The sequence below is a fragment of the Ovis aries genome, chromosome 3 (genome assembly GCF_016772045.2).
Source record: "Ovis aries strain OAR_USU_Benz2616 breed Rambouillet chromosome 3, ARS-UI_Ramb_v3.0, whole genome shotgun sequence".
In the NCBI taxonomy this organism is placed as follows: domain Eukaryota; kingdom Metazoa; phylum Chordata; class Mammalia; order Artiodactyla; family Bovidae; genus Ovis; species Ovis aries.
In genome coordinates, this window is record NC_056056.1 from 58446740 (window position 1) to 58469806 (window position 23067).

The window sequence follows — 23067 nt, forward strand, 5'->3', positions numbered from 1 at the left end:
CTTATCCTCAGTGAAAGAATAGGCTAGGAAAAAAGTCTATCTGCTTGCAAAGGCAGCCAAGAAGGAAATGTTTTTGGCCACAGCTCTGAAGGAAAAATAAAAATAAAAGGCTTCCTTAAGAAAGCATCATTATAAATATGCCCTTATATGGATTTAAAGCCATACTATATTCTCACAGTGTTGGAAATCCCAAGCCTAGATATTAAACTGTTCTTTAGTGGACGGCATCATCAGTACCTGTCAGAACATTCTGAGTTCATTTTGAAGGAATATACCCCAAATTCAGGCACAGCAGTATTCCTACAGCTTGTGTGCTTAGTCACTCAGTCTTATGGCCAACTCTTTGTGATCCACATGGACTGTTGCCCACCATGCTCCTCTGTCCCTGTAATTTTCCAGGCAAGAATACTGGAGTGGGTTGCCATTTCCTACTCCAAGGGATCTTCCTGACCCAGGGATCAAACCTGTGTCTCATACATAATAAGATAAACAAAATTTTCCAAATGCAAATATGTGAGGCCAAGAGTAAATTTAAAAGAAGTCATAATTATAGTCCAAAGTACATCACATATTAGAATTCTCAAATGTAAAATAAAAATACTATACTTAAAATGTTCAAAGAAATGAAAGAGGGACTTAAAGAAACGAGACCATAAAAATGAAAAAGAATGAAAGAATTTCTAGATGTAAGAAAATATAACAATGAATGAATTAAACAGCTGATTACACATGGGCTACCACTCAACCATAAAAAGAAGAAAATTTTGCCATTTGTAAAAACATGGATGGACTTGAAAGGTATTATGCTAAGTGAAATAAGCCAGACAGAGAAAGATAAATATTGTATGATCTCACTTATATGTGGAATCTAAAACACAAATGAATTAGTGAATATAATAAAAAAGAAGCCAGACTCACAGATATAGAGAACAAACTAGTGGTTATTAGAGTGGAGAGGGGGGAAAAGGGGCATTAAAAGAGCAGGGATTAAGAAATACAAACTGTTATATATATAATAAGGTATAATGGTATATTGCACAACACAGGGAATATAGTCAATGTTTTACAGTAATATTGCTGGTAAGTCACATCAGTCGTGTCTGACGGTGCAACCCCATAGACGGCAGCCCACCAGGCTCCCCCATCCCTGGGATTCTCCAGGCAAGAACACTGGAGTGGGTTGCCATTTCCTTCTCCAATGCATGAAAGTGAAAAGGGAAAGTGAAGTCACTCAGTCGTGTCTGACTCTTAGTGACCCCATGGGCTGCAGCCCACCAGGCTCCTCCATCCATGGGATTTTCCAGGCAAGAGTACCAGAGTGGGTTGCCAGTGCCTTCTCCTTATAGTAATATTAATGTAGTATAAAATTGTGAATTACTGTATTGTACACTGGTAATTTGTATGATATTGTGTATCAACTATACCTCAACTTTTTAAAACTGGCAAAAAAAAATTCGAATCACCATGTTGTACACCCTGAATTATCATAGTGTTGTAGATCAATTATACTTCAAAAACAAACAAACAAACTCATAGAAAAAGAAATCATATTTGTGGTTTCCAGAGGCAGGATATGGAGGAAGGAGGAACTGTATGCAAGTACTCAAAAGGTACCAACTTCCAGTCAAAATAAAACTAGGGATGTAATATACAACATGATAAATATAACTGAGACTGCTATGTGTTATATATGAAAGTTGAGAGTACATGTTAAGAATTCTTATCACAAGACATTTTAATTTTTGTATCTATGCAGTGAGGGATGTTCACTAAATTTATTGTGTTAATCATTTAATGATGTATAAATGTTAAATCATTATGCTGTACACCTTAAACTTACACAGTGTTGTACATCACTTATATCTCAATTAAAGTGGGAAAAAAGAATGATTAATATTAAAAACACTGATAGTATCAAGTGAAGGAAAACTATATGGAGCAATCAAGAATTTTTCTAATTTTTGGCTGCACAGCACAGCATGCGGGATCTTAGTCCCTTAACCAGGGATCAAACCCATGCCCCCACAGTGGAAGTGTGGCGTCTTAACCACTGGATTGCTAGGGAAGTCCCGAAACGAGAATGCATACCTACTGCTGACTAGAGTGTACATTGGTACAACTAGTTTGGAAAATTCTTTAGCAGTATCAGCTAAAGCAAAGAATGTAAAAACTTTATGTTAGAGCAACTCCATCCCTTGTTACATACTCAACATACATGTTTATGTCCATCAAATGACTGTATAGCAATATTCAAAGCTTATTTATTCATAATAGCAAAAACTGGGAACAGATATCTATCAGCAAATAAATATGTAAATTGTGGTATATTTATACAATAGCATACTAATCAGCAATACAAAAAATGAACTACAGACACATGCAACATCATGGCTGAACCTTGGTGCGACAGCTGTGTTCTGCTGAGATCAAGCTCTCTGTATTACAATCAGGAAATTGTTCTGTGCAGTGAGCTAGGTAATTGTGGAGCTTACTGTTAGTTGCCCTTTTCTTAGGGATCTTCAGTCTTGTGCTGCCTATTGTCCACTGCCTGAAAGCAATTGCTCATATAGTTTGGTCTGGTTTTACAGTTACAGCAAGACCAGTCTATTACCAATTCCTCCATCATGGCTAGAAGTCCTGTGTCATTATTAAGAAATAATGTGAATTGCACCTAGGAAAACTCAATGAAGGGATGGAGAGAGGAAAAAGATATGTAATTGCAAGAGCCTTTACTCATATTGGAACCGAAGACAGAGAATATTTAGGTGGAAGGAAGATTAGTAAATTTTTGATATGATATGATTGAGATGCTGTAATTGATATGACATGAGATGACTGAGATACTGTCATAGTTAAAGGCCAGTCTACTATGAGAAGGAAATGGCAACCCACTCCAGTATTTTTGCCTGGAGAATCCCAGGGACGGGGGAGCCTGGTGGGCTGCCGTCTATGGGGTCACACAGTTGGACACGACTGAAGCAACTTAGCAGCAGCAGCAGTCTACTATAACAGAGAGACCTGAAAATGCAATGATCTAAATATTAAGTGTACTTGTTTGTGGAATGGTCTAGTAATTCCCATAGTCAGGGAGCTCTGCTTGTGAGGTCATGCAAGGACCCAGACTGGTGAGGTAGCTCCGTGCACTGGTCACACCTGATTTTCAAGTCATCATCATATCTGGCAAGCTGATATAGGGGAGAAAGTTAGTTACGCTACACATGCCCAATATTTTAAGTCAAGATCCAGAAGTGGCTTGCGTCGCTTTTGCTTACACTGCATTGATACAGATTGCTCACGTCGGTCACACCCACCTACAATGGGAGCTGAGACACTGATCGCTGGATATCGGTTCAGCTAGAATTCTAGTGTGATGGAGAATGGGAGAACAGACTGGTGACAGGGTGTGAAGAGGTCAACAGTCAACAAGTGTGTCATGGATGTTTGTGGGTTCTCCAAGTGAACTGCTCATAAATAGCTCTGTATGGAGATCTGGTATTGAATAGTGTTCTGGACTAGAGACACAGAAGTCAGCAGTATATGAGTGGGAGTCAAGGACATGAGTATCGATGCAATCACCCAAATGAATTGAGAACTGGAACAGAACCCTGGGAGAATAACTCTGAAGGAGGTAAGATGGAAGGAGGTCCCAGGAAGGAAATTACAAAAGATCAGAGAATTGGAAGGAAAACCAGGTAGAGGAGGACCAGAGAAGGCTAAGCAAAAAAAAAAAGGGAGTGATCAACAGAGCCACCGTATGCACAGAACTCAGGTAATGCAAGTACAGAAATGCATTCACTGGGTTTTAGTATTAGTTCAACTTCAATAAATATATGAAGGATAAACAAATGAACACTGAAGGAGGTAATAAAGGCCTAAAGCATTAATAATGGAAATAAAAGGACAGGTTAAGGCAGTAGAAAGTATAATATTTAGTAGGCATATAGCTGAAAAATGATTGGCTATAAGTTGATGATTATTGAAATTGGGTACATGGGATTTTATTATATTAATCTCTTTACTTTTGTGTATAGCTAAAAATTTCCAAGGGAAAAAATGTTTTAAAAAAAAATCCATCCTGCCCCCTAAAGAGACAGCTACAGACAGGGAGAAAATACGTAATATGTATATTTGACAAAGGACTTACATACAGAATATATAAAGAACTTCTATAATTCAATAAGACAGTAACTCAGTAGAAAAATTGGGAAAAGATTTGAAGAAGGACTTCACAAAAGAGGTAACTCAAATGACCAATAAACATGTGACAAGGTCTCAAGTGTCAGCTGTCACTGGAGAAATGCAAACAAAACCCACTAATTATAAGAATGAAAAAAATTGTAACATCAAATTTTAGCAAGAGTGTGGAACAACTGTAAGTCTCATACACTGCTGGGGAGGGTGTGAATTGGTAGAACCACTTTAGAAAACTGTCAGCGTTTATCAAAACTGAACTGAGGCATACTCAATAACCCAGAAATTTCACCCTCAACAGCAATGTGACCCAAGTCACATAAAAGGATGTTCTTAGCAGCACTATTTGTACTTGTAAAAGACTGGAAATAAGCTAAATGCCCACCTTAATAGAATGGATAAGTTGTTGCATGTTCATGAATACTATGCAGTAATAATGATGAACAAACGACTGCTCCATACAATAGAGATGAACCTCATGAACATATAAATGAGAGATCTAACCCTAACCACACAAAATACCACACACTATATGGTGTGTGGTATAGAAGCAAAACTAATCTATGGGTTTGGAAGTTATCACAGAGATTAATTTTGGGGAGGATGGTGGAAGTAATGACTAAGAAGGAAGCAGGGGAGGTTTCTGGGATGTGGCAATTGCTCAGTTTCTTAATCTGGGTGATGGGTTACATGAGTGTGTTGAGTTTGTAATAAATTAATAATCTTCATATTTATCCATCTAGTCAAGGCTATGTTTTTTCCAGTAGTCTTGTATGGATGTGAGAGTTGGACTGTGAAGAAAGCTGAGTGCTGAAGAATTGATGCTTTTGAACTGTGGTGTTGGAGAAGATTCTTAAGAGTACCTTGGACTGCAAGGAGATTCAACCAGTCCCTTCTAAAGGAGATCAGTCCTGGGTGTTCTTTGGAAGGAATGATGCTAAAGCTAAAACTCCAGTACTTTGGCCACCTCATGTGAAGAGTTGACTCATTGGAAAAGACTCTGATGCTGGGAGGGATTAGGGGCAGGAGGAAAAGAGGATGACAGAGGATGAGATGGCTGGATGGCATCACTGACTCAATGGACGTGAGTCTGAGTGAACTCCAGGAGTTGGTGATGGACAGGGAGGCCTGGCATGCTGCAATTCATGGGGTTGCAAAGAGTCAGACACAACTGAGCGACTGAACTGAACTGATGGAGTTATATTCGGGCTTCCCAGGTGTCTCAGTGTTAAAAGAATGTCTGCCAATGCAAGAGACATGGGTTCAATCCCTGGGTAGGGAAGATCTCCTGAAGAAGGAAATGGCAACATACTCTAGTATTCTTGCCTCAGCAATCCATGGATAGAGGAGCTTGGGGGGCTACAGTTCAGGGGGTTCCAAAGAGTCATACACAACTGATCATGCATGCACGCGTGGAGATACATTGCCCTTCAGTAAAAACTTTAACAAAAGGGGGAAAAAAGAACATATTTTCCCTGTGAAATTCACTCAGTTGTGTCTAACTCTGTGACCCCATGGACTACACAGTCCATGTAATTCTCCAGGCAATACTGGAGTGGGTAGCCTTTCCCTTCTGAAAATGGTTAAAAGTACTGTTCATTTGTTCCATCCTTTTCTTGTCCTGTATGGGTGTGATCAGTTGCTTAGTCATGTCCAACTCTTTGTGACCCTATGGACTGTAGCCCACCAGGCTCCTCTGTCTATGAAATTTTCCAAGCAAGAATACTGGAGTGCATTGCCAGTTCCTACTCCAGGGGTTCTTCCTGACCCAGATATTGAACCTGCGTCTCTTGCATCTCTTGCATTTGCAGGCAAATTCCTTACCACTGAGCCAACTGGGAAGCCCTACCTCTCCTGTCCTACTCCTCTACTTTTTTTTTAAGCTGATTAATACGTGTTACAAGGCATCAAAATCCTTTTCCATTTCTCACCTGTGGTTCACCCTATAAGAATATTATTTTAGGAAACACTAGTACTGCACTCAGGCTATGGCATAATTTTCAGATAAATAAGCAACTTCAAATTAACACCACATTCTCCTAAAAACTCTAAACTGCTTGAACAAACTCAAGGTCTCTGATTACCAGATTCTAAACAAAACACATCTGTTGTTCCAAAATGGGTTAGATACATTCCTCCTTAAAGGAATCCAAATGAATGAATTATTTTAGTCTTATTTTAGCCCTTAGAAAATTTGAAATTGTAAAAGATCCTTCCTTTGATTTCTGTATAGCCGAGTCTGGTGCATATTATACCAGTAACTGTCTTCTGCTGTGGTGATATTACCTCTCATCCTTTCCACAGCCCTGAAAATACAGCAGGGTCTGTAAGTCTGTCCTTTATCACTCCATACAGCAGAAAGTATGTTTGGCTGAAGCAGGAGAAAGATGCTCTCATGTCTCCTGATTGCTGTTTTGGAGATACTAGGGGATGATGGAATGAGTTTGTTGTTAAACTCTTGAGGATGGTCTTTAATAGTTCACAGGTTTCTCTCTGAATAAAAATTCTGGTTAAATAAATGCCATTTTGATGAATAAATGTAAGAAGCATAACATATTTCAGAGCAAGCTGGTTATATCAGAACTAGTTCTTGTCAATAGATGAACTGCTGACTCATCTTCCTTCCCAAAGATGGTGGCATGGGAAGCGTCCTGCCACCTGTCCAGATCTGGGTCTCCAGCACCTGCTGTCGCTCTGCTGCCAGTTAACTGCATGTTCTTCTGTGGATCCTGGCAGGAGAACTGTTTGAAGATTCTTGTAAATGTAGCAAATCTTTTGTTAAATGATGAGTGTGTCAGTTCATTCATAAGAGAGACATCAACAATATAAATCAAGGCATAAGATGGGACAAAGGGGCCTTCACATTTGTTTCTGCCACTCAGATTCTATTATTTTCAACAATAAAACTGTAAGAATGCTCTTTTTTCTCATTAAAAAACCCCACTAAGTGCTATTAAAGCAAAACATTATATATTAAGATTGGTTACAGTCCACCATGCTCAATACTAACAAATAATTTGAATAATACTGTTTTAAAAGAAAGATATTCCTGTGTTTGGCATTTTAAGGGATGCTTCCTATCCAAGCCTCTGGCAACAAAGCTGGGAGTCAGCTTGAGGCATTTTGTTCCAGAAACCTATTGTTTTTAGCCACTTGGCTCAGGAAATTAGTAAAACTAAATGGAGAGCATTTAAACAATATAACAAAAGTGGCCCTGAAAATATCAGAGTTCTAACTTCCCTTTTGCTGTCTGAAACTCTACTACTCTGTCTTTGTGAAAAGACCTCCTCAAACTCCAGATTGTTACCCAGGCGGAAACATGTCACCATACCCTTTATCAACAGATAGATGATGTTCTCAAAGTCCATTCCCAAATGAAAAAAAGCTTGTAGAATTTACTAAGAGTAGCAACACTGACTAAACATACTAGACAGGTGGTGAAAAGTTTGGTAAAGGGCAAAATTAGAGAAGATTTATAAAATTCAAGCGAATATTCTTTACTGAATTTCTATTCTGGGTCTAACATGTTAGGGATATAACAGTAGATTATAGCATTACTTCTGCCTTCAGGGAGTTTATCATTTTTAAAGAAAGAAAATACTTACACAAGAAATAGAGAAGACAGAAGAAAAAACTCTTGAGCAGAACACAATTGTGCATCCCACTATTACAGTTAACCAGAGTTCAGTAATTAGAAAAACTACATACTTGGAATTTTTAATTAAATTCACTAGGTCGCTCTAAGAATTCAAACTTAAAAACATAAAAGTTACAGTTCAGAGTCTGTCAATCTTGAATATCTCCTTCAGTTCTCTACCTCCAGGAAAACAAAAGCATTGTTTGCCATGCTTCACAATTAAAGGATGAGTCGAGCTTCCGTGGACTAGGCTCCCTTGTTGGCTCAGAGGTAAAGAACCCGCCTGCTAATGCAGGAGACATAGGAGACCTGGTTTTGATCCCTGGGTCGGGAAGATCCCCTGGAGAAGGAAATGGCAACCCACCCCAGTATTCTTGCCTGGGAAATCCCATAGACAGAGGAGCCTGGTGGGCTACAGTCGATAGGGTTGCAGAGCAGGACATGACTGAAGTGACTTAGCATGTACATATGCAACCTTCCCTGAAGACCTGAACCTTTATCAACTATTTACTCCTTGACCTTACTGTAATACTTTTCTAGCATGTCTAGCATTCAAAGGTATTACCTCCATTTTATGCCAAGCATGTTGATATATTTAATGAATAGAGCAAGTTCCTACCTTAAAGGAGTTCACCTGAAAAAGACATGTGTGTAGTTTTAATACAATGCAACTAACTAGGACAGGCATATACCAGCTATCTCTGGGACATAAGAAGGGCAGGATTTCCCTGGTGGTCCAGTGGTTAAGACTCTACATTCCCAATGCAGGAGGTGTGAGTTCAATCCCTGGTCGGAGAACAAACATCCCATATGCCAAATGGTGAGGCCTTAAAAAAAAAAAAAGGCATATGAGGAAAGGGCAAGGAGAAATGGGGTTGCTCCATTATTTGCAATGGTAAGTTTGATCACTTGAGTAGCGTGACTGCCACCAGAGCTTTCACTGCAAAGATATCTGTGTCTCTTCATAAGCCTGGAGGGGAAAGAAAAGATGGATAGGAGATGTAGCATTTCTGGAGAAAGTGGGATCTAGCCAGATAAAGCCTAGAAGAGGGGTGAGAACATTAGGCAGAGGGGACAGATGAGCACCAAGCTGAGAACAAGTAGAGCATGACCCTGAAGAGGCAGGCAGTACAATCACGATGTGTGCAAGTTAGGCCAGGGCCTTGTAAGCCAGTGGTAAGGAGACTGGTTTATCTTCTAGGCTACTACTACTCAGTATATTGCAAAGATTACAACTTGCTGGAGGTTTAGGTAATAGTATTTTTTAAGCAATAAAGTACTTTTTAAAACAAGGTATGTACATTGTTTCTTAGACTTGCTATTGCATATTTAATAGACTTCAGTAGCGTAAACATAACTTTTTTTAAAACATAACTTTTATATGCACTGGGAAACCAAGTAATTCCTATGACTGGCTTTACTGCCATACTTGCTTTATTGCAGTGAACTGGTACCAAACTTGCAATATTTCCAAGGTGTGCCTGTGGTCTCCAAAAGTGTGGTGTGTCCTGGGATGCTGGAGGAGAAATTTCAATTATCTTTTAAAATATCTATGGTAGTGGTGGTGATTTAGTTGGCAAGTTGTATCCGACTTGTGACCCCATGGACTGTAGCCCACCAGGTTCCCCTATCCATGAGGTTTTCCAGGCAAGAATACTGGAATGGGTTGCCACTTCCTTTTCCATAAAATACATTTCATAATGGACAATATTATATGTATGAATTGAAATCAGGACCATAGAGGAAGACTAGGGGATAGAGAGAGAGAAGGAAGAGCTGCTTTGAGACTCACTAATTATAGACTGGTTCCAAATAGGAAAAGGAGTACATCAAGGCTGTATATTGTCATCCTGCTTATTTAACTTCTATGCAGAGTACATCATGAGAAAGGCTGGGCTGGAAGAAGCAAAAGCTGGAATCAAGATTGCTGGGAGAAATATCAATAACCTCAGATATGCAGATGACACCACCCTTATGGCAGAAAGTGAAGAGGAACTAAAATGCCTCTTGATGAAAACGAAAGGAGAGTGAAAAGGTTGGCTTAAAGCTCAACATTTAGAAAACAAAGATCATGGCATCTGGTCCCATCACTTCATGGTGAATAGATGGGGAAACAGTGGAAACAGTGTCAGACTTTATCTTTTTGGGCTCCAAAATCACTGCAGATGGTGACTGCGGCCATGAAATTAAAAGACACTTACTCCTTGGAAGGAAAATTATGACCAACCTAGACAGCATATTAAAAAGCAGAGAAATTACTTTGCCAACAAAGGTCCATCTAGTCAAGGCTATGGTTTTTCTAGTGGTCATGTATGGATGTGAGAGCTGGACTGTGAAGAAAACTGAGCACCAAAGAATTGATGCTTTTGAACTGTGGTGTTGGAGAAGACTCTTGAGAGTCCCTTGGACTGCAAGGAGACCAACCAGTCCATCCTAAAGGAGATTGGTCCTGGTTGTTCATTGGAAGGACTGATGCTAAAGCTGAAACTCCAATACTTTGGCCACCTCATGCGAAGAGTTGACTCATTGGAAAAGACTCTGATGCTGGGAGGGATTGGGGGCAGGAGGAGAAGGGGACGACAGAGGATGAGATGGCTGGATGGCATCACCGACTCTATGGACATGAGTTTGGGTAAACTCTGGTAGTTGGTGATGGACAGGGAGGCCTGGCGTGCTGCGATTCATGGGGTCACAAAGAGTCAGACATGACTGAGCGACTGAACTGAATTGAATTACTTAAGAGCACTCAGAAGGAGCTGTTCGGCAGAGAGCTCTACATGAAACTGAAGATCTGGTGAGGGGTCTTTGCCTGAACATGGTGATTTGGGACATCTGCTGAAAACACCAGAGAGAAAAGAACACTGGACCAATGGCAGAACTCTAGGAAACATTTACAGTAACGTTATTTTCTTTTCCAAAAGGAAAATAAGAGCACAAGGAGCAGTGCTTATACTCTTATTTAAAAATTTTAAAAAGCTTCCAAATATTAACACAAAATTAGTAACTGTTATTCCTTACTATTCCCATTCCTGTATGAAAATGAGGCTCAGTGCACCATGAAGGAAAAAAAATGTTTCTGCTAATGACCAGCAGCAATTCAGAAACAGAAAATTTAATTTTCTTACCATTTTGAGGGACAGAAGGTAAAGGATATTAAAAAGTCCCCCATGAAATTTGGATGTTTTGAAGAAATGACGTATTACAGGGTTGGGCCAGGGAAACTACAAAGTGAGTCTGGAATATCTTGTGTCCAAAAGCAACGAAGTGTTTCAAGATTGAAAGGGATGTCAACAGGACATAAGAACGAGCTTAGAGGGGCTCCCGCTTACCAAATTTGGAATGATTTGTGCATCAAAAAGAATAATGAATTTTAACACACTGAATATAAAAAGAATCTTGATCTACAGTGACATTTCAAAGTATGAGATGAAAAATAGAAAGCTCCTCTATACACACACACAAAAATGCCACTATTAAATGCAGAATGAAGGACAGAATTTAAAAATCTCCATGTCACAACTCCTATTTAGTAACAGATTCAGACCAATAATCATCAACAGATGTTAAAAGCATTAGGTTAAAGGTTGATGAAGAACAGGATACTCACACGGCCTCACAGATTCCTTCTTAATTATCAAGGGGAAAATACCTTACATTGCAAAGATAAAGCAGATATTACCTGAGCAAATTCAGCATCACCAACAAAGGAATGAACTGACATCATGCACTCCTGATGTTATACAAATGAGAAATAGAAACCACCTAGGGAAAGTTCTTTCATCTAATTATGAAGAAACACTCAAGACAAATCTAGAAATGTGGAACACTCCATAAGACAACTAGCCTGTACTCTGCAAAAATGTCAGAAAGACTTAAAAAGTGTGTGTGGGGGGGTGGGGAGGGGGGAGGGGGTAGGGCAGGGTGACTGCTCTAGAGAAATGAATTAAAAAAAAGAGACTAACCCCAATGCATAAACCCTGAGTTCCCAATGAAAACAAAACAGAAACATATAAAGATACAGATATTTTGGAAGCAACTGGGGAGTATGAATTGTGTACCAGACATTATTAAATCAACATTACATTTCCTGGGTGTGGTGGATGTGTAAAAAATGTCCTTGTACTTAGGAGACACATGATGATACATTTAACAGTATGGAAGCATCATGATGACTGAAATTTATTCTCAAAGGAATCAGGAAAAAAAAAAGAGAAAAGAAAAAGATTATAGACATAGAGGAGATAAAGAAAATGTAACAAGATGTAAACACCTGGTGAATGAGACAAATGAATGTTCACAGTACTATGTTTCTAATTTCTCTATAGTTAAAAAAAATTTTCAAAATAAAAAGTCAGGACAAATATATCAAGTAATCTATGTGTGGCTAGTATGCTATAGCTGATTTTGTTTACTTGAATATACTTGTGCTAAGCTGCTAAGTCACTTCAGTCGTGTCTGACTCTGTGCGACCCCATAGACAGGCAGCCCACCAGGCTCCCCCGTCCCTGGGAGTCTCCAGGCAAGAACACTGGAGTGGGTTGCCGTTTCCTTCTCCAATGAATGAGAGTGAAAAGTCAAAGTGAATTCACTCAGTCGTGTCCGACTCTTAGCGACCCCATGGGCTGCAGCCCACCAGGCTCCTCCATCCATGGGATTCTCCAGGCAAGAGTACTGGAGTGGGCTGCCATTGCCTTCTCCAAATATACTTGTAAATGATTTAATATTTTTAAAAACACCCACCATGAAATTTCTTCCCATCAAAGCTAACCAAGGAGGACTAATACCACCTCTGGCCAGTGTCAGCAACATAATCTGTCTCCTCCACCACCCACCTCCACCACATGAATCAAGAACCATATTTGACTCAACTGTGAAATTAGAAACAAGCAAAACACTTAGAGCACTCAGCCACCTTATCAAAAATAATTTAACATTAGAAAAGCTGTAATCTTCTGGTTTTAAAATAATTTATTTCATAGGTCTGTTTTAATTTCATGTCTCAGAGCATACATTATTTAACCAAGAGGTGCTGGACAGAAATTGTAAAAAGGAAGGAAACATTTAGGATAAGAAACTGCCTCAATTCCACTAGAATTTGATCCTACCTTGTAAAGTCTTGCGAGGATAAATTTCTATCATACTTCCTTTGTGCTTACAAAAGAACATTAACTTCTGAATTTTCAATGTTGTAAATAAAAATTTTTACAATTAAGTATGCATTCAAATTGACACACAAGGCAACCAAATAATTGTCATCAACATTAGCATAATGTGTATTTCCTGTCACTGCACTAACATTAAACTAAACGTCAAACCACAAAAACATTGTGACTAACATTAAAAAGGCAGGCTGTAAGATACGCAAAGCTTATAAGGACAAATTGCACATGGTTAAGATGGGAAGTCATTTGACAAGGGCTGGTGTTGTGCATATGGCTGCTTTTTTTTATAAGAAGGCCACCGGCAGACAGGGCAACAGTGTCGGCCCCCAGCTAACCACATCACAATGCAATTCTGATGGAACACATGACCACAAGGCAACCCCATTAGCAAACATCCATTTTCAAAATTCTCTAGGCATACAACACATTCAGTACAGTGCAACATATCAGCAGGCCAAGTTAACCAATCAGGTTCCATATCTTCATTAGCACTATATGATCCATAGGACCGCCCCTTCCTTTCATAAGGGCTGGTCTGACAATATTTATTGGCACAGGAACAAGCCTCAGCATCACAGTGACTTGCTCTTCCTGGAGAACTGTGAATGATGCTCAGTTTATCTTCAAATACTTCCTTCTCACTGCTCAAAGTGTCTGTGCTCTCACTGTCTGAGTCATTCTCAATATCTTGAGAACCCTCCGACATTTCTTCTTCAGACTGGACTCCAAGACATTTAAATCGCCACATCGGCAAGTTTTTTATATAATCAGTCGGTATCAGGGGGTGAAGCCAAAGATCAGGGAAAGCTAATCGCTCCAAGAACAAGTCAGGGTCTTCGTCCCAATCAGATTCTACAGGAAAGTTCTGGAAAGAAGCAATCGGGTGGAAGAGGTAGCTGGTGTACCAGTCCCATAGACTTGATAACCATTCTAAGTTATTGGCATTGACTTCGTCATTGTTGATGTTGCGCCGTCTCTTCTTCTCAAAGTAATCGATTAGTAAACCATGTCCAAGGTACGTACTAAGAAACAAGGCTGGGTGTGAGGAATAAAACATCCAGTCTGCCCTTACCCATGAAGCCAATGTGGTGGTATTGGAATATCTCAACAATTTTAAGCTATATTCATAAAAGCTATCTAAGTAAGGGAGCTGTAAAAAGCCCAACACAGGTAGCCAGGAGATAATTAATAGAGAATTATAGGTCCCTAAAGTGCTTATGAGAACCACAAATCGCTTGATGGTAGCTCCTTGTGTGATAAATAAGTCCATCCAAGCCATAAGGTTAACGAGAACCAAGCTCAAAACGAACAAATCATTTACTTCAGGTTGTAAGGAGCGCAAAAATGAATCCATGGCCTGAAGAGATATATACTCGCCTGTGTGGTTTCCGTATCTGTAAATTCCTTCGGGAGTTCTAAGTATGTATGATGGCATGTTATAGACACCGATATCTGTCATATAACTCTTGTTGTCCCACTTTTCCACATTTACAAAAATAAACTCAACTCTTCCAGTAAACTTTATGCTTAGTGCAGAGAAAAAAGCTGGCGGTTGGTCCAGGTTTGCAAATAGGTATATTTTTACCCAATATTGATCACTTTTATTCCATTCTTCTTTCAAGCGTTCAGCATTATAAATGGTTTTGATCCGAGAAGCTGCGTGAGCAGTTATCCACTTAAAAATGTGCTCTACTTCTATCTTGCGCCCACTGTACTCCTTAAGCATGACTTTCCCTTTGGAAGTACTTGTTTGTGGAACAGACATAATGAGTGTGGATCGAACCCAGCCTCTTCTCCTGCAGTATCTGTAAGAGAGGGAACTGTAAGTAAACAGCAAGGCTGCTAGATGAGCTAGATTGCTTATCTTCCCTGTTGTACAGTTTGTCTTTCCCTGATAATTTGCATAGCCCTTGAAAGATACCCTCTCCCCCAAAACAAATAACCTGTAAACAATCAAAAGTCATATCAATACCTGGCAGCTGTATAATAGGAAAAGCAAAGCTTTTTATCATCTTTTTGTTTTTATCTCTGTTTCTCCCTTTCTCTCTTTTTTTTTTCAAACAAAAACCTTAGAGCTTAAAAAGCCTTAGAGTCAAGGGAACTGACACATACTTCCAGCATCTATTATGAACCTACTAATGCAATGTTGGAGAAGACTCTTGAAAGTCCCTTGGACAAGGAAATAAAATCAGTCAATCCTAAAGGAAATTAACCCTGAATTTTCATTGGAAGGACTGATGCTGAAGCTGAAGCCCCAGTACTTTGGCCACCTGATGTGAGGAGCTAACTCATTGGAAAAGACCCTAATGTTGGGAAAGATTGAGGGGAGAAGGAGATGGGTGCAACAGAGGATGAGATGGCTGGATGGCATCACCGAATCAATGGACATGAGTTTGAGCAAACTTCAGGAGAGAGTGAAGGACAGGAGAGCCTGGAGTGCTGCAGTCCGTGGAGTTGCAAAGAGTCAGATATAACTTAGAGACTAACCAACAACAATGCATTATATGTTGGTAAGATCCAAAATATAATAGGAAAATGATTCCTGTTCACAAGGAATTTAAAATCTTATGAAGGAGACAAAAGAATAAAACTATATACCCTACCACTAAATAACGTAAATGAAGTTCAAACAAAGGGACTTTCATTGGGAGTTTGAGTTGGTGAAGATTTCATGAAAGGTTTGGGAACTGAATTAGGTCTTGAAGAATGGTTAGATTCAGGTGGGCAAAGAAGAGAGAAGGAAATGGATTATCTTGTATGCTGAGTCCCTGACTTGAATGCAAGTTCCTGAGGGTAGGAGCCATGCTGCACACATTTATTAACCCAAGCACCCACCACATGCCTGATGCACACAAACACTATCACAGAGAAATCTGCACAAAAGCTCAACAAGTAAAGAGCAAGTCCTATGTTTTTTATACTCACTCATCTCTTTAATGGGGACCATGAAGAGGAGTATTTAACATAGAGGAAACAAAGATAGTAAGTTTTCAGATTAAGAAGAGATTCAGGAAAAAAGGATATTATTGGAAAACTGGTGAAACTGGAATAAAATCTGTAATGTCAGTTCAGATCAGTTAAGTCGCTCAGTCGTGTCCAACTCTTTGCGACCCCATGAATCGCAGCATGCCAGGCCTCCCTGTCCATCACCATCTCCCGGAGTTCACTCAGACTCACGTCCATCAAGGCCGTGATGCCATCTAGCCATCTCATCCTCTGTCATCCCCTTCTCCTCCTGCCCCCAACCCCTCCCAGCATCAGAGTCTTTTCCAATGAGTCAACTCTTCGCATGAGGTGGCCAAAGTACTGGAGCTTCAGCTTTAGCATCATTCCTTCCAAAGAGATCCCAGGGTTGCTCTCCTTCAGAATGGACTGGTTGAATCTCCTTGCAGTCCAAGGGACTCTCAAGAGTGTTCTCCAACACCACGGTTTAAAAGCATCAATTGTTCAGCGCTCAGCCTTCTTCACAGTCCAACTCTCACATCCATACATGACCACAGGAAAAACCATAGCCTTGACTAGACGGACCTTAGTCGGCAAAGTAATATCTCTGTTTTTGAATATACTATCTAGGTTGGTCATAACTTTTCTTCCAAAGAGTAAGCATCTTTTAATTTTGGTAAAATGGTATTGTACCAGTGTTAATTTCTTTAGACCATTATACCATGGTTATGTAAATACTAACTAAACTTGGTGAAAGATTATATATGGCAACTCTATACTATCTTTATCACTCTTCTGTAAATATAAAATTGCTTAAAAAAAAAAGAGATTCAGTTCAAGGATGACTCCCATTTTAGAACAGAGTAAATATAGAAGAATTTAAAATTAAATCATTTGTTTAGCTTTATCCAATGGGGTCATGACTCTAATCCTCTTGGAAATGAACATGGTCTTGCTATAATATTTGTGATAAACCTCTCCTTCTAAAAAAAAAACCTAAAAGATGAATGAAAGGAGATACCAGAAAATGAAAACAGCTGCTGTATTGCAGTGGAGAGATAATCAGTGAAACAGTTTCCTTCTTTTTTAAAAAAAAGTCTTTCCTAAAAACCTACCATGTGGAGTTTTACGACATATGAATTTACCTCAGTAAAGTTGGAAAAAACAAAATCTACTAGGTGGATACATTTTGTTCACTACAAATTTGTAAATGAATGGTAAAAAGTATTTACTTTTTTATTGTGCTATTCAGAATACTAAAGTGAAAATCATAAATATTATGCTTTACTTAGTAAGCATAGATTGTTGCTGCTGCTACTGCTAAGTCACTTCAGTCGTGTCCGACTCTGTATGACCCCATAGACGGCAGCCCACCAGGCTCCCCCGTCCCTGCGATTCTCCAGGCAAGAACACTGGAGTGGGTTGCCATATCCTTCTCAAATGCATGAAAGTGAAAAGTCAAAGTGGATTCGCTCAGTCGTGCCTGACTCTTAGCGACCCCATGGACTGCAGCCTACCAGGCTCCTCCGTCCATGGGATTTTCCAGGCAAGAGTACTGGAGTGGGTTACCATTGCCTACATTTAATTAAATTACATAAGCATATTACACATTTATATGATCAGATTAAGAGAGAAAGAAGTCTTTGATATACGTGGCACATGGTTTTATGATGACAATATCAATTTTACCTCAGGATTTCATGATACAACTTAAGATAAGTGAAGACAACATGTTATGTCACAAAGACAAGATTAGTAATGACTCTGGGAAACTATCCGGGTGACTCAGGATTAGCAACCACAACTCAGCTTGTCATTTAGTAGATTTACTTCCTTAATAACACAGATACCATTAATATCAATACAACTTTAATTGAAATGGTTTGAAAATTATATACTCCTACAGAATAAAATAGCTTCTACTTTGTGTCTTTGTTCAATGAAAAATAATAATTCACTGACATGAATGCCAGTTTTTCGTCCACCCCCACCCCCACCAAAACCACAAGTAGATAGTTGTCTTATTTACATCTTAATTATCTAACTTGCTTTATGTTTTTAATTGTATGGGATACTTGAGATGACACATTTCTACTCTTAGTCATTCTTTTCATCTTTCTATAACCACCTTAGAGAATATTTGGCTTTTCTGATTTGTGTCGTAAGTTAAATTATAGTCTTTCTGACAGAAAATTTTATCCCATAAAACAGGCAAAGTCTTAGTTCATATACTTCTTCATGGAAGAAAACAAATGCACTATGTACTTTCTTTTCAGTTCAGAGATAAGTGACATTGATAGTTTTAAGGTTTATCACTGCAGAAGAACTTAAGAGTACCTAGGACAATAAGATTTTGTTTGTCATCATGTATCTTTCAGATTAAATCATGTTTTCTAGACTTGAAATACAACACATGAAGTATATCATATCAATCTTAAAACCCAACTGTTAAACAGAAAATAAGACTAATATTCATATTATTTTTTAATAATGTTATATTGCCATATATCCATATAAAAACTTCTTACTGATTCAAAAAAACTTTTTAAAGTGACAACATCACAAAAATATCCTCCCATTCTTAAACTTTTTGAGATCTCTTAGACAATTTGAAGACTAAAAAGGATAAAAAAAAATGGCTACTGAGTTTTGGTATTTAGTGTGCCATTCTGGTATGGCACATTATATTTAAAAAAGGAACACTGAAAAAAAATTAAAAGAACCTTTGGTATTGTTTATAAGCTGTTGTTTCTTCAGACAAGGTCACTGTCTTCCCTGGCCTTCCTGTCCCACTCACCAGTCTCCTCCTTCCTTTCCCTTCCCTGCTTATTCCATGGGTCCCCACACATAACTGTTTCACCATAAGCCCTCCTGGCCAGTTTATCACTCAACTCCTGTAATTCCAGGGTCCTCCATCCACTCTCTACTATCCCTGCCCTGCCTCTCCAACCTCTTAAAGATAAATATCCCACCTCACTTTCTACTCTCTCCAAAGATGGGGGAATAAAAGAGTAGAGAATAGACCGGGCAGGGAAAAGCTCCCTGAGACAGATCACTAGGTTGGGGAATGAAAGGAACTGAGGCCAGGTAAGATGGCTGTGTGGGAAAGAAACGAAAACTGCTGGCCATGGATAGAGTCAGATGCTGCACAGAGTGGCGGTTCTGAATGTTCTTAAGGGGAGCCAATCAGGTCAGGAAAGTACTACTCTACAGTGGGCCCAACATGTCAGAGGAGGCTGTGCCTGAGGCCGCCCCAGAGAAAGAACTACAGTCAAAGAAAGCAACACAGGCAGTAGGGGATAGAGTTTTGCTGATTTTAAAAATCTGAGATCAGGATGATGAAACTATTCAACATATTAAAATGCTTGCTGAATAACACTATTCCCTGCCCAGTTACACCTTGCACTAACATTCTGAACACTTTCTATTATCTCCCTATTTTGTTCTTCTGTATCTCTATAGTCCTCAAAAAAAAAAAAAAAGAAAATGACCCTGACTAAGCACACCATCTACGGCAAGAACAGACTTTCCAAATAAATGGACATGAACATGACAATATTGAAACAGATATAAATAACTCTGCATCAGGATCTTTATCTTTGTGATAAGACTAGAGAAGATGATGTAAAAATGTCTCTTTAATAACAAAAAATGATAGCTGCAGTTAGCAAAAAAGAAAAAGTTGCTCAAAAAGGGTCTCTTCCATCATAAATGGGCTTCCTTGGTGGCTCAGCAGTAAAGAATCTGCCTGTAACGCAGGAGCCACAAGACCGACGGTTCGGTCAGGAAGATTCCCTAGAGGGCATGGCTACCCACTCCAGCACTTTTGCCTGGAGAATCCCATGGACAGATAGTCATGTCTGACTCTTTGCAACCCTATGGACTGTAGCCCTCCATGATAAATAAGAGGTGGGATTATCTGAAGATCAAGATGAAGGATTCAACAGAAACTTAAAGGTAGCTTATATGTTTCTCTTTACCATTCCTTAGCTGGTATAAAATCAAATAGGGATTTTCAAAAGAAAAGCTAGAAAAATTTGTACTAAATTTGGACTCAATTATGACACTTCTGTGGAGAAGGAAATGGCAACCCACTCCAGTATTCTTGCCTGGAGAATCCCATGGACGGAGGAGCCTGGTAGGCTACAGTCCATGGGGTCGCTAAGAGTTGGACATGACTGAGCGAATTCACTTTCAGGCACTGGAGAAGGAAATGGCAACCCACTCTAGTGTTCCTGCTTGGAGAATCCCAGGGATGGGGGAGCCTGGTGGGCTGCCATCTATGGGGTCGCACCGAGACATGACTGAAGCGACTTAGCGGCATGACACTTCTGACGCATTTTCCTTTACAAGATTATATTAAAAATCAATATACTATTTCCTTCAGGTTTTCATGCTTAACAGATTATTTTCACTTTATACTCTGCTTAGTTTCATTTTGAGTTCTCTATTAATGTTATCTAAGAATTTATATTAGACTGAAATGTGTTTAAACTTTATATTTTTGTATATTTGTTTTTACTTGATATTTTCTAATGTATTTAAAAGTTATAGTATTTAAATGTACTATTTAGTTTATTGATTTAAAAAAAAATTCTGAATACTTTTCAATAAATTAGCTATGTTAAGTACTGACTTTTGGTGTTATCTCAAAAAAAATCAATATATTAGAACTATCATTCATTCTGGTATTGCAATCACCAGTGGGGTTGGGGGGAAATCTTTCACCTATACTCTATTTGGGAATGATGGAATAAGACCAAGTGCAATTGTCTTTGGTAAACAAAAGCTAGAAATAAGAATGATTTCCTTTTTATAAGAACATGAACACTTAGGCTACCATGGACATTTAAACCAAAGGCATCACAACACAATCAAGATTCTGTGGTAAAGGTGAGAAGGGGAGCTTTGTGGGTAAATGAGATTACATGTGAGTGAGGAGACACAACATCCCTTTTTAACCTCACCTTTTAAGGGGTCCTCCTCCCACAGGTCTCAGCCTATGTTACAAGTGAGCAAAACAAGGACAGTGAGGAAAATCAAAGCAAACATGAGCCTGAAGGAGAAGGGTGGGAGAATCTGAGATTAAGCAGTAGTGGAGGCAGGTTTTCTTCAGCCAATGGGTCTCCCACTGTGACCACATAAAAGGGACATAGATAAGTCAGGCGTGTCTACCTACATTACAAACTATCTAACATGGGGGTTTCTATGTACATATGCTATGCCCTGTCCTCAGCACTAAACAGAACATGCTGTACATGCTAATCCTTCATTAAATATTTATTGAATGGATAATTAAATAAACTAATTCAAGTTATACCTTGGAGGCACCAGAAATTCAAATAAAACGCATTTTGAAGAACAATGGGATAGTAAAACAAAATAATGTGACAGACTAAATACTGGAAATGTTGACAAAAAGAGAAACAAAAATGCCTGCAAAGATTCCTGTCTGAGAAAATGAAAAAAAGAAACAGTAAAGGACAGAAAAAGGCAGAAAGGACACGATTTACTAAAGAAAAAGATGAACATGAATTCGAACACTAGGCTTAGGGAACATATTCCATCTGGGTTACTCGTAGGGCAGATAGAAACGAGTGTCAAAATGCAAACTAGAAGTTCGAATTAAGGAAGATTTAGATCAGCACAAAGGTGTCACCTAAAGCCATAAATGTACTGAAGTCTCTTTGGGAAATAAAATTGAAACAAAAAAGACCAAAGACATACTCTAAAGAGTCACCCTGTTAGAAACAGCACAGAAGAACCAGATAAAAAGAGATCTGAAAGAAAGCAAATAACCGCCAGTTATCAAAAACTATTAATCAAGCACCCATGTAACTAACACTGTGCTAAGCATGCTAATTAATTTTCAGTTTAAACAGGCTTCTAATACCACTGTCTTTATTACATTAAAAACTTCTGGTCAGAACTCAAATTCTAAGAACTGCCATCAACTTACCTGGGGTCACTGGAGCAGTTAAACGTGCCTGTACGTATTCCAAATCTCGACACCTTTTTCACCATTTTCTCCCAGTGGATTTTACCCACCAAAGGACTTCTGTCGTTTGCGATGACCTATTCCCAAGAAGGAAAACAGAAACTTTAATCACCTAAAATGGCATCAAACCAACCATTTACATCTATTTACTTTTTCTGAAAAACATATTCTATCCCTAGGTCTTGTTAAGTGGATAATCATATTATCACTGCACTTCTTGAAAGAAAAAGCAACTGTTCTACTGGAAAAGATCTCAAACATTGTGGGAATTCTCATACTCTGTGGCAGTTATACATAAGGGGGTCAAACCAAATTAAAAAGTGAGCCATATTCTCCTCCATGTAGCCTATTCTCTAGAATTAACTTGTGAAGAAAATGGACCTTGGAGTCATTTCTCTGCTCTGAAAAATTTAAATAACCCAAATGAGCTTACTAAAAATGACCATGTGTGGGTTCAACAAGTTCAAATTTCACTTTTTTTCTAAAGTATATTATGGAGCCAAGAGTCAAACACATGTTTTCTATTAAACTATGCTTGACTAAATGCAGATAACACTACCCTTATGGCAGAAAGTGAAGAAGAACTAAAGAGCCTCTTGATGAATGTGAAAGAGGAGAGTGAAAAAGTTGGCTTAAAGCTCAACATTCAGAAAACGAAGATCATGGCACCTGGTCCCATCACTTCATGGCAAATAGATGGGGAAACAGTGGAAACAGTGGCCGACTTTATTTTTCTGGGCTCCAAAATCACTGCAGATGGTGATAGCAGCCATGAAATTAAAAGACGCTTACTCCTTGGAAGGAAAACTATGATCAACCTGGATAGCATATTAAAAAGCAGAGACGTTACTTTGTCAACAAAGGTCTGTCTAGTCAAAGCTATGGTTTTTCCAGTGGTCATGTATGGATGCGAGAGTTGGACTATAAAGAAGGCTGAGCACTGAAGAATTGATGCTTTTGAACTGTGGTGTTGGAGAAGACTCTTGAAGAGTCCCTTGGACTGCAAGGAGATCCAAACTAGTCCATCCTAAAGGAGATCGTTCCTAGGTGTTCACCTGAAGGACTGATGTTGAAGCTGACACTCCAATACTTTGGCCACCTGATGCAAAGAGCTGACTCATTTGAAAAGGATGCTT

General features: G+C 39.0%; 1 protein-coding gene across 5 annotated transcripts in view; it reads right to left on the reverse strand.

The window, feature by feature from the left end:
* Positions 1–23067, reverse strand: part of LOC101107266 (charged multivesicular body protein 3) — an 87556-nt gene that overhangs the window by 52099 nt on the left and 12390 nt on the right. For 3 of the 5 annotated variants that reach the window (XM_004005891.6, XM_027966752.3, XM_042246066.2), the window contains 2 exons: positions 21893–22008; positions 12779–14795 (listed from right to left, as the gene is read on the reverse strand). The exons of 1 other annotated variant lie outside the window; for it this stretch is intronic. In XM_004005891.6, the coding sequence (XP_004005940.2) occupies positions 13220–14795; positions 21893–22008 (1692 nt within the window). In that variant the 3' untranslated portion in view covers positions 12779–13219. Of the gene's footprint in view, positions 1–12778; positions 14796–21892; positions 22009–23067 lie in introns of those variants that run through there. One more of the 5 variants, XM_027966753.3, reaches the window with a different exon arrangement.